General features: G+C 37.2%; 1 protein-coding gene across 14 annotated transcripts in view; it reads right to left on the reverse strand.

Annotated features, from left to right (window-relative positions):
* Positions 1 to 13251, reverse strand: part of PIKFYVE (phosphoinositide kinase, FYVE-type zinc finger containing) — a 98746-nt gene that overhangs the window by 28917 nt on the left and 56578 nt on the right. For all 14 annotated transcript variants that reach the window (XM_058300264.2, XM_071216162.1, XM_071216156.1 and 11 more), the window contains 7 exons: positions 12672 to 12746; positions 9032 to 9139; positions 5847 to 5987; positions 4582 to 4708; positions 3173 to 4353; positions 1393 to 1493; positions 161 to 232 (listed from right to left, as the gene is read on the reverse strand). In XM_058300264.2, the coding sequence (XP_058156247.1) occupies positions 161 to 232; positions 1393 to 1493; positions 3173 to 4353; positions 4582 to 4708; positions 5847 to 5987; positions 9032 to 9139; positions 12672 to 12746 (1805 nt within the window). The remainder of the gene's footprint in view (positions 1 to 160; positions 233 to 1392; positions 1494 to 3172; positions 4354 to 4581; positions 4709 to 5846; positions 5988 to 9031; positions 9140 to 12671; positions 12747 to 13251) is intronic.

The raw sequence follows: 13251 nt of genomic DNA on the forward strand, positions 1-13251 counted from the left end.
ATGTACTAGATTGCTCCTTTGTATGGTAGCCTCTGGCATGTGGTATGAAAATGACGATCACGAAACAACACTTGACATTCAACTTATGCCTATGGTTTAGGTTGAAATTCAGGGCATCCTAATGCATAAGTGGAACATAAGAGGGAAAATATATTCTTACCTGAAGCAGTATCTCTCTAAAAATATTCCTAATGTAAGATCATTCTTTCCATAAAATTCCATTGTTACAATCCTAAAAGAAAAAAATCACTTTTTAGAAAAATATAAGAATTATCACACAGCAAAGACATTTCATGAGACCACAAATTCTGATTATCTGTTAAATGTGTTAATTATATAGATTAAAGCAGGTAATAGTCTTTATTTTTCTCAAACTGATTTTACCACATTTGGTAAAAACAGGTGTGAAATAGCCAAACTATAACATCTGACCCAATTTCTAGTCCTTTAGTATTTTATGAAACTATTTGATTATACATAAGCTATACTATTAAATGAATAAAACTGATTTAAGATATAAAAGTTTCCTTTACAAAGCCTTAAGTCTTACCAACATGAAATGCTCTCCTGCTCTCAAATCCATACTTTTATTGATCATGGAGACTAGCAGCTCTTATAGAAGAGGTTAACTTTAGTACCTAAACCATACATGTCCACAATTAAGAGAGTTTGGCTATAAACCTGTTGAAACCCATATCTTATTCAAGCCTTGACCTCGGGAGTTCATAAACTCCCAGAGAAAAGTTCTATGGGCTCCCCAGCCCCAAGTCTGCCAGCTGGAGCTACCTATACCACTTCTGAAAGAATCCCTAATCTCACTCCTAGAATAAGTATTTCTAATGCCAAAAATTGAAACACAGAATGTATTTGTCATGGAAACACTGCTTAAAAAAAAAAACCAAAAACCAGTTATGTTACTCATTTCTTTTTGAAGGTAAAAGTAAATTTTTAAATTAAAAAGTAAAACCTAACACTTTTTAAAATAAAAGTAAAATACTTGATAAACAGGCTTTTGGGATTATAAAATGCCTTTCTATCAATCTACTTCAAGTTTTGAAAGAAAGCCATTAATAAGGCAAAAGACTTGACTGCTTTTATGAAAATGATGCTTGTTATAACTACAAATTTCTCTCCCATCCCTCATAGCCTTTTCACTCTTACTTAAGACACTCTCATTTACTTCTACCCGAGAGTGAACACGCAAATTTCATAATTAATTCACAAGTCTAAAAATTCTCTTGATTCACTTTATCTATATTAATTCTATCAAAACCGCAAACAGTCGGGTGCCTAAAAACAGATCCTAATGGCTACACTTTTTTTTTTTTAAGTTTCTGGAAATCTGATCTGTTCTAAAGGAAAGTACAATAGTGTAGGGGAAGCAAATATTACCAAGGACTGACACAGGCGCTGGGTGCATTGCTGGACTGGGCAGAAGAACTGCTGAAGAGCACACAGAGTCTCTGGTGGTTCACAGGGTTCAGACAGTCCACCTGGAGAGAAGGAACAGCCTGAGCAACTGCAAGTTGTAACACATTCAAACCCCAATGCATGCTTCTAACACTTTCCACTCTATGCTTAAAGCGCCCTGTCATCATTGTAGGGACTCTGGTGAAAATTTTAAAACTACAAGAAACTGAGCATAAAGAAGAGCAGTTGGTTTTTGAAGTAAACAATCCAAAAAGTTTAAGCTAAACTTAAACATGCAAACAGATGTCTAAATAGCTTGTTTTATTTTTTTAACTTACTCTTTAGTTTTATAAAGCTGTTTTAAATTATTTTGGAAGTAAACAGTTACCTAAATATATCCATATGAAATAGTCTGAACCTAGGAACGGCTATAACATGAATCTGAGTCACCCAGAACTCTAAATCTAAGGTGTATATTTGTACTTTATACATGTTTTTGATTATGACAAAGGTGACATCTGTTCTCTAAAATTCAATTAGTAGAGAAACACATGAAAAAGTACATGAAGTACACAAACAAATCCTCTCCTCCTTTGATGTCATGCCAACACCACCCCCCAAAATGACTAATTTAACAGTATGGTTAAAAACAATCATTGTTTTTGCTAGCGCCATAAAAAAAGAAAATACACACAGGTGATTTTGCTTTAATAAAAATGGGATGATTGGGATGATGCTACATATATTAATAAACAATTTGGGTTTTTTTTACAATAAAAAATATATCATGGTCTGATCTCTATCCAGGTCACTAAATGAGATCCAATTCATCCTTGTAACAGTAAACAACTGGAAACACTGCTTCAATAAACATTTTTGTGTATATAGCCTTATAAAACGAGTACATCCTTATGTAAACATATTTATTGTTACAGGAATAGATTACAAAAAGGAAAGCTGGGTAGGTACATATACAAGTATGTTACTAGAAACTACCCTTTCACTTTATATAAATTTCTATAAACATACATACAAATATTTTAAATTTTATCAGAATTTTTGATAAGTATTTTTCCACAACCTCATAAACCATGGCTCTAATATTTTCATTTTTGTCAATCTCATGATGAAAAAAAATGGTATACCATTGTTATTTAGCACTTCTCTACCAGTGAAATTGAGCACCTTTTTACTTCTCATTAAATATTTGCATTTCCTCATTTAGAGATGGATTTGTTCTTTAGTTTTATTACTACCATTATCAATAATGTGGCCATGAACAAATCTTCCTTAACTCGCCCTCAATTTCAGTTTTTTAAAAAAAAGCCACTGTCATGATTGAAGACAATATAAAATATTTTGTTTTAAACAAAGAAATCTAACATTAAAAACACACACACACACCCATTTCCTACACAAACAACCATCTCTCACTCTCCCCTCACTATTAAAAGGATCAAGGATGTCATCTTATTATCTTATCAAGTCATCAAGAATTTTAAGAGCTTCCACTCCCTTTACACTTCCTAGATCTTCTTGGTTTACTGTAAGCTCAGCTTGAAACTGCAAAAATCCAGTTTCATAACTTTATACTCTTACTTCATATATATTAAAGCAAAACATAAGCAGGCAGACTCAAGGTCAAAGAAGAAATATTTCATCAGCCTGAATGCGATTTGTCATATTTGACATTTTTGGGCTGACACAACAGCTTCTCAACACATCCTAAATTTACATGAGCACCCAAAATGATCTAGCTCACCTTTGTTGACCACACTGCATCACTTGGAGTCAACCCTTTTTCTTCATCACCCTCAGTTTTGCTTCCTGATTTTCCACCTGAAGTACCTGATAAATCCTTTGAATGAGCAAAAGGGTCTGAATGTTTTTGCTGAATTCTTCCTCCTCTGGCCCGATAATCCGCCAGCATTCTACCCAACCTCTGGCTATTGCCCAGATGCTCAGCAATCCTAGTGCTCACTAGCTCATGTAAGGGCAAGACTTGAATAGACTTGGCCTGAACATTTCCATTCATTCCCTGAAGTCCAGAGAGATCCCTGAGCAGTTGTTTTTTCCTTCTGCTCTCCATTTCTCTGAACTCTTTATTGAGGAGAGGAGACCAGTAAACCTGCTCTGCAAAATAATCTCGGATAGAACACCTCATCCCCTTTTCAGTTAAAAGGAAGGGTTCCCGGAACATGATTACTGGAGAGATACAGAGGATCACATCTTTCAATTCCTGTTTGAAGGCCAAAGAATAAGTCTTCCGTTTATCTTCGGAAGACGTGACTTCCTCAGTAACATATAATCCAGTGTCATCCTGTAGAGGGTCTCTAAAGGCTCTCATCTGGCTTTTGGAATCCTGTAGCTCATCTGTTTGCTGCAAATTCTCTGGGTGCTCTGTGCCTATAGCATCTTGTTGGTCATCCACATGGAGTGGCAATAATGATTCTGGTAATGACGGAAAGAGAGCACAGGGGATCCCTGATGGGCAAGCTGCTGTGGTGTACTCTTGATGCTTCAGAGAGGCAACATCCTGTGGGACACTTTTATTTTCCTGGTCCCCCTTCTCAAATACAATCCTTGATTCCAGCAAAAGGCTATCATCAGAGGGCAGAGACTCTGGTATCACTGGTAGGCTGTCAAGAGGGAAGTCAGGATCCCGGGAAAGGTAATTTCCAATGAACTGCTCCTGTGCAGCCCCATCTTCTCCCCGTCCCTCAATGAGAGAGTGGAAGGAAGGGTTTGGGGTTAATGTGGGTGGCATAGCAAATTCATCCATAAGGAAGGAGATTTCTAGTTGAGAATGATAAGCTACACAGATCATAAATATTAGGATCTCTTTAACTCGAGCCAGCTCATAATCAGAGCCTCCTCTAAGCTTGATTGTACAGCCGAGGTGCTGTGGACAGCCTTCAAAAAACATAAGCGTTTTGGTTTGTTCTACAAATAAACAAAGAAAAAGTTAAGAATGCTTAGGTAGCAATACAGAAGTCCAGAGAGAATTAATTCACAATCTTAACATCTACAAGAGATACACAGCACAATTGCCTATTCTCATGTAGCCACTGTTAAAAGATATTTTCCTACTAGGTGAACATTGTAGAAATGAAGTTAATTCATTTCCTCACATTCCCAATGTTAGGTGAATCTAGGCTAAATGTCACTCACCATTAGACAGCTGAAATATCTGCATATAAAATTTGTGACACGTGCCCAGGTGTGGTTTTGTAAGCAGTTGGTCCATTGACATTACTAAATCACCTTGGGTCATCCGACTGATTCGATCTAAAACTTGCTACAATACAGAAAAACAGCATATTACAAAATTAGGGAGGAATGAAAATCTTAGTAAATTTAATCTGGAAAAAGTAATGGGAGAATGAAATAGTCATCCTCACAATGAATTTCCTGAATTTGAATATATTATCTGATGAATTTTTATAGATTAGTTCTATACTTAGTGGCCTGTTTATCAATATTCCCACTGAAACAAACCATACTGCTATGAACAGCATTATCATAAGGCATTTAGGGGAAGCAGATGAAGTTTAAGTGACTGAATTCCTGCCTACCACATGGGAGGTCCCGGGTTCAGTTCCCGAGCCCCCTGAAGAAGATGAGCAAGACAGTGAGCTGGCACGATGGGCAGGCATGATGAGCTGATGCAACAAGATAATGCAACAAGGAGACACAAAAGAGGAAAGACAATGAGAAACACAACAAAGCAGGGAGCTGAGGTGGCTCAAGCGAATGAGTGCCTCTCTCCTACATGGGAGGTCACAGATTCTGTTCCCAGTGCCTCCTACAGAGAGGATGAGCAGATACGGAAAGAGTGCACAGCCAATGGACACATAGAGCAGATAGCAAGTGCAAACAATGCGGGCTGGGGGGGAATAAATAAATAAATCTAAAAAAAAAAGGTACTTAAGCATGATACATTGGCACAAGACACTGTGCCAAAAAAAAAAACGTGAAGGGAGAAAACGTCCAAGAATTGGCTTCCTTATTTAAGATTCCTTTTTAGTGTCTTTGGAGTGTAAATTTTTTAAGGGAAAGAACAACTCTGATTTGTATTTTTCCTCAAACAAAACCAAGGATCAACAGATACTACTGATTACCTCAAATCTACTACACCTTTGGTCTTGGAGACAGTGAGTGTTATCTAATCAATCACACTTTCCTTCTGCCTGAGAGTCTCCAGTTTGGTTTTTTTTTCCTTTTTTTATCTTTTTTTTTTTTAAATATACACAGCCCACACAAAAAGTCTCCAGTCTTAATGACATAGCTGCCACTGCCCTCCATCCTACTTTCCAGATACATGGAACAGCAAATAAATAGGTAAATAATTAAAGATCCCTGCATATCTACCACACATGCATATAACTCTAAAGGCTCTGGTTTTCTAAAAAATGATAGAAAAATAGAGCACTCACTGATTTTACATTAATGACCAATGTAATGCCATGTTCCAGTAACATGTCCTGGGCAATCCGAGACACTGTTTTCTCAACCAGAACCAACGTGGGCCGGACATCAACTATTCGCTGAACATAATTCTTTAAGAATTCCCTTTCCTAAGTAAGATAAATCAGAAATATTATACCATGTAAAATTTAAGATCTAAGCATATTAAATTATAATGACAGTTGGACTATTAATGTCAATCACAGTCTAAGTTTGCTCAATCTAAGTTTGCTTCATCCACAAATAATTCTGTAAGCAAATTAATTCAAACAACTGAGAATCTCATTCACCATTATAAATTGTGTTGATTATTTATAAAAGTTTCATAAGAAATTCCATTTCCCAATTCACTAGTTTTACTTTGAAAGATTTCCAATTCTTAATAACCTATAATATAAAAGCTAAGAATCTAATTAGCTAGCTCTCAGAAATTAAAACAAACAAGCATATCAAGAAATTTAATCTCACAATCCCCCAAATAAAAGTATGTCTTAAACATTTTCAGTACAGTTATCCATTCCCCTTTTACATTCTGAAACTAACCAGAGTCTCTCTTCCTTGAGTATCTGAGTAAACATTTCTAATCGATGCTATTTAGGTTACTTACTGATTCTAATCTCCCAACAGATTATATTCTACCTAGAAGAGCAATAGTTGATGATCTAAAACACAATTCTTAATATAATTTCACAACACAGCCTTAATTTCAAAGTATTACATATGAATATTGTAAATAACAGCCAAAGTTAAAATAATACAACTCACTAACTGTTTCATTAAATTTCTGGGATCCATAATGGAAGACAACTAACTATTGTCAGTCTTGCTCCATGTGCACAAAGTGTTTTCTGAATAAGATTTTTTTAGTGTTCACTGCTGTCAGAAACAGGTGTGCCTATTCCTTGCAATGAACCGCCTGTCATGGAGTGTATTCCTTCTCATCTGTTCGCTGTTTTACTGATAGAAACTGTACCAAAATTTTCAACTTCATTATTAGCCACATGAATTTCCCCCTGAAATGTGTTAATTTGACATTCTACTTATTAAATTGTAATTTAACAGCATTTAAAATTTTTACTGTGCAACTCCAATAAAGTATAACTATATTAAGTCAAAAACAATTTAAGGATGGCAAATAAATTTTCCCTCAGGTCCAATTCTAACCAACAATTATGACTGTATGTGAAGCACCATGTTACAAAAGAGGCCTGGTCCAGGTTCAGTGAGCAAAGAATATCAGGAGATACTTCATGAGCACAAAATGGGGCAGTGGCAGACCAACAGGCCTAGCAGGCCTGGTCTTGTGAAGATAGTATAAAATTAGAAGCTGATTATCTCCTTGCCCTTTCTTTCTCATCCTCCTTTTTCTGGCTACCTACCTTTCAGCTCCTTTGATTACTTACTCCACACTAGGTGGACTGAAAAAAAAAAAAAATGGGGGAGAAAAAACTCTAACTCTTTATAGGGCAGGAAGTTAAAGATGTACTAAATTGTTTTAAAGCATAGATAAGCAAGACTCTTTAAGTTATATGAGCTAAATCACGTTCCTTCAGTAGATATTTTCTCAGAGCATAATTCTCATGCAAAGACTTTGGTCTGTTAACTTGATTGCAAGAATGGAGATATATTAAAGTAGAAAGATTTGTGCATAATTTTCTTGTAAATAAACACTTGTGGGTTTCAAATACCCTTGTTCATCATTCCCAAAACATTCAGTTTAATACATATTTTCAGCTTTTAAAATTTGTATTGTGGTAGCATATATACATCATAAAATTCCCCGTTTTAACCATTTTCAAGTACACAGTGCAGTGGAAACTGACACATCTCTGAAATAAGAATGTGTCTTACAAACAAAGAATGGTGATCATCATGTGAAAACCTTCTGCTGACACATTTTGTGAGATCAAGAAAACCTCAGCATCAAAGCATCAGATTCCAAGAACAATAGTAACTGTGTTTCCCCTTATTCCTTTAAAATTCTCTATGGCAAAATCATAGTAAATAAGGCTGCAAGGGATGGCATAAATCTAGTCTAAATCCCTCTCGTTTTCCTGAATTCCAAAGAGGAAACAATCCTAGGTAATAAAGTAAAAGAGCACAGTTTCAATAAGCACAGTGCCTTTCACAACTCAGTTTTTCTTGTCAGGATCTACTAATTCAGTCCTACAAGTGATCACTCTTACCACTCTTGGAAAAATGTGCTATTTCCAAGTAATGCTTTTCCCAAATATTTCTGGAACCAAGGACAAGCATTTCTATTATAATATCATGCACACATTCCTGAAAATCTCCCATTTTGAACAACTGCAAACTAAAACTAACAGTCTTTACAGTAGAAAAGCAGGTGGACAGATGACCTATGTACGTTCATATCCAGAGCACTAACAAAAATTATATCCATAAGCGAGACCTTGAGCAGTCCAGGCAGGCAGCCCAGCATGTCTAGAGACTGCCTCAGGGAAAACAAAAATGAATGAAAGCAACTGGGACAGAACAATTAGAAATGAAGCTGTAAGCAATGGAACTACCAAGAGCCATCAAGGGTTGGGGTGCACTATGCTGGGAAGAGTGCCCTGGGTGCAGGTGCTCACTGTTGATATCTTAAAGTAGAGCAGATAGGGCTTCCACCTGTGCAGCACCTAAACAGGCAGTTTTCCTTCCCTAGTGAGGTTTATAATCCTACTGCAGCTAATCTGGGCCTCCTATGTTTAGGGAAAAAACACATAGAAACCATCTGACATTATTCCCCTATTTACCAACTGCCTATAAGTTAACTATATATAGTTACCTTATAGATGTGCTAGACATATTGTTATTGTATAACCTACTGCATTACAAACCAGACCTAGTAAACCAATGATTCAACTGGGAAAGGAAAGATTTTCACTCTTTCTTCCGTATATTCCCAATCCGGTGCTTCCTTTACTAACACTGAAATTTTAAAAATAAGGATTGACAAAGGTTTTAATAAGCTTCTAGAGTGTTCTACATAAGACCTTTTACAATAACTTTTAAAATTTAAACAGGACAATCAAGTTTTTTTCTTTGCCTATCAAATGTAGTCAGCTGGAATAAGTTATAATAATTAAGAATTTGCAATCACAGCAAATATTTATCCAAATTATACATGTTTTCACAAATAAATTCTTACCTGAAGCACAATAGGATCAATGCAAGTAAACTTTGTTTCTTCTCTGTAGAGATACTCAATGGAACACTTCAACAGAAGAATTTTAGGGTTTTTAATACAAGAATTCATCTGCAAAAAAATGAACAGTTAGAGGTTTTTCAATGTTTGCACTTTACCTTTAATCATAATTTTAATATCACACTGATCATAATTCCTCTTAACTTAGACTATCACATTACATTAGTATTAAAATATTATAATTTAATTCTTATGTGGTATTCTCATTTTTTCAAGTAAATAAATAGATCAGAGCAAATGCAAAATTCTTCAAAAATTAGTTTTTCCCCCAAAATTGTTAGTTTACTCTATTCCACCATCCTCTTTTTTTTTTTTTTAAGATTTATTTATTTCCCCCACTACACCCCCATTGTCTGCTCTCTGTGTCCATTCGCTGTGTTCTTCTGTGTCTGCTTGTATTCTCATCAGGCAGCACTGGGGATCTGTGTATCTTTTTTGTTGTTGTTGCATCATCTTGCTGCGTCAGCTCTCCATGTGTGCAGCACCACTCCTGGGTGGGATGTGGTTTTGTGCGGGGCAACTCCCCTTGCACTAGGACCACTCCTTGCATAGGGGCACCCTTACACAGGGGCATCCCTGAGTGCAGCAGCACTCTGTGTGGGCCAGCCCACCACACAAGCCAGGAGGCCCTGGGTATCGAACCCTTGGACCTCCTATATGGTAGGCAGATGCTCTATCTGTTGAGTCACATCTGCTTCCCATATTCTACCATCCTCTTAACTACTTTTAAAATTTTCTAATGTTACAAGAAAAGATCCCATACCCTGGGTATGGGTGGTGTAAAGACACGCTATTTTACAAACTCAGAGAGATCAACATATTTGAAAGCACATTTAAATCTTTATAAAATTCAAAAGGGGTAGAGGAGGGAGAGAAAACCTAAAACACCTCCTGAATATGTATTTCTAAAAGAATAAATTCCAAGCAGTCATAGGGTGGCAAGAAGAACTGGGTAACAAGTTAAAGAAGAAAAGCTTAAAGCAGCTCCACAAGCAGATTCAAACAATATACCCTCCTAACCATGAAGCTAGAGCCCTGAAGAATCACCCAAGACCTACAATCAAAAACAAATGAGGGCAGAGAGGGCAGAGCTCAGTGGTTCGGTGCCTTCTTCTCACGTATAAGGTCCCAGGTTCAATCCCCACTACCTCTAAAAATAAATATCAATCTTAAAAAAAAAAAAAAAAAGAGGAAGCTGGGTGAAATAAGCCAGAAGACAGAAAAGTATTGTATGTTCTCACTTATATGAAATACTAGAAGCAAATTTCTATAGAGATAGATAGTGGTTGGTAGGTTACCAGAGACTAGGGATGGGAAGATAGAGTGATTTATTACAGAATTAGTGCAGTTTCTGGAAAATGTTGGGGTAATAGCACAATATTGTGGCTGCAATTAGCACAACTGAATTGGACACTTGGAAGTGGTAATAATGAGAAAATTCGCTACAATAAAAAGTTAACCAAAAAATAAATAAATATATAAACATGAAAAAAAAAACAAACCATGAGCTGCTTCGTGTCAAGGTTTTAAACTGACCAAGCTTATAGATCTCAAACTGGCAACCAGTTCAGAAAACAGTGACTCACCAGCTGGGGAACTATATTTGGGCCTGTTTTAGCAACTACAAATTAAAAACTAGCTCTGAATATGGTCAGTGGGGCACGACAGTCATCCATGCATAGGTGTTTGCCACACCCATGTATAATTTTCTTCAGCTCTGGAGAGGGACACAATATATTTAGCTCTTAATTCAACAAAGATCATTTAATTTGGTTTAAATTTTCTACTTTATAGGGTAATGTGTTGTTTTAGTACGGCTCTATGAAGAAATACTGACTTTGGATCACTGCTATGCAACAATATCAAATTCAAGCAGACTTTTATTTATCTATGGTCACTAATTATTTTTGTTCTCCACTAGAGAAGAGTGAAAATAGGACTGTAGTTTATCCAGTCAATCCAGAAATCTCTCTCGGCTCTCTTTCTTTCTCCAGAGGTAGAGACATGTTTTTAAAAAATTCCCTTAATAATTCTGAGGCACAGCAAGGTTTGAGAACACGGCAACAGATCAATGGTTTCTCAGTGTGTGATCTGAGGACCGGCAAACTGCATTAGACACAGCTGGGTGTCTAGTTTAAATGCAGCCTCACCCTTCCCTACCCCTTACTCATATTCCCACTCCCCTAAACCTACTGAATGAGAATGTCTAGGGGCTGGGCTTAGGAAGCTACAGGTTTAACAAGGTCTACAGGTGAGCCTGAAGTACACTAAAAATCAGTGACCTTCAGGATAAAGTTCAAGACTCTTAGAGGGATTCAAGGCCTGGGCCTGCCTCCTCCAGTCTCATTTCTTTACATTTCCCACCTTCACTTTAGGAGAATGATACCAGTATCCTACCATTCTCTTCCTCTGGAAGCCTTAACCTCCCTTCCTTCTTCTGCCTAATGAATTCTCATCAACCAGATTACAATTCATTCATCATCTGCTCTGGGAGACCTTCTCTGAACCTCCAAACAGAGTGAAAGATTTCATCCCTGTGGGAAAGTGCTAGTTGTCCCTCAATGTCGACTCTCCTTTTCTTCCATGATTAGGGTACCCCAACTTTGTAGATGGGCACAAAGCCACCCATAACATTTCCCCAGATCCCTAGCAGTTAGGTGCAGCCACGTGATTGAATTCTGGCCAGAGATGTAGGCAGGAGGTAAGCAGCTTCCAAGATACTGCCTTAAGAGACTGGGCATGGGCCCCTTTGCTTCTGCTCTCTCATCTCTTCTTCCACCCTGCAATGAGGATGCCATTATCTTGGACCTTGAGACCAAAGCTATACAAGGGGGATCAATGAGAGAAGAGGGATCTGGACCTCAGACATCAAGGAGGACCAGGGAGGGCTATACCAGCCCTGTACCACCTCTGTTTATGTGAAAGAGAAATAAACTCCTATCTCAATTAAGCCTCTGTTATGATAGTTTTCCTGTCATTCACAATTGAACTTAACCCTAGCAAATACACCACTTCTGCCTTATAAGGACACAATGCCAAGATGCCATCAATTATAAGATACATCCGAATTTCAGAGCCATTAATGTGGAGGGAAGAAGAATTTGTTTTAGAACAAAATACAACATTTCTGTTACAGCACAATTTCTCTACTAGACTTTTTTTTAATCCCTCCCTGAGATGGCTCCCTCATCTATCTGCTCGCTGTGTCTGCTCATTGTCTCTGCGCATTGTCTCTGCTCATTGTGTCTAATCATCCTTTTTAGGAGGCACAGGGAACCAAATCCAGGACCTCCCATGTGGGAGGTAGGTATCTAATTTCTTAAGCCACATCTGCTCCCTGTTCATTATGCCTATTCATTGCGTCAGCTCATTCAGCTCTTTTTAGGAGGCACTGGGAACTGAACCCGGGACCTCCCATGTTGGAGGTGGGTATCCAACTGCTTTAGCCACATCCACTCCCTGACTGTGACCTTCTTGATGGCAGGGATCGAGTATTATTTTCTTTTGTTTCCCCAGGGCTTGGCACATGGTAGGTGCACAATAGAGGTTTGCTGAGTTTCATCACTGAATTGAATCACATTACCTTTTTGTGTGCAATGTTCTTGGTACAAACAAAGCCATTGACAACCACAGAATCAAACTTCTTTCCTCCTGGGATCTAACAGAACAATTAGGAAAACAATTAAAATTCAATGATATGCCTTTAGATTCAAGACAGAGGGAAGAAAACATGCTATTGTTTCTTTCAGTTTTTAATTTTAATTATTATGTGATCAAATATTAGGACAAAAATTTCCAGGATATCCTTTTTCCTTTCAACCAATGATTAATGGCATCTCCGCATGATTATTTTCCTACCGCCTACTCTAATATAGTATCTAGTACTCTAAAATACCCAATTAACTAAATAAATTAGTTGCAATGGCAATTAAAACTACCATTGTTTAAATTAAACATCATAAGCCAAAGATACATGCAGGACTCCATTACTATCTAAATAAAGCAATTACCCACTGCTTTTCTTCAGAACAGTGACAGTAATTTATGGGACCAGTCTTTCTCATAGAAGAGGAAGCAAGAAAAGTAAAGTTCTTGACTCATCCCACACCCAACTCACAACTTTCACTTCCTGTGAGTGGTTTCCGTGATCTCTAAGTGCAAAC

The sequence above is a fragment of the Dasypus novemcinctus genome, chromosome 7, assembly GCF_030445035.2.
Source record: "Dasypus novemcinctus isolate mDasNov1 chromosome 7, mDasNov1.1.hap2, whole genome shotgun sequence".
Taxonomy (NCBI): domain Eukaryota; kingdom Metazoa; phylum Chordata; class Mammalia; order Cingulata; family Dasypodidae; genus Dasypus; species Dasypus novemcinctus.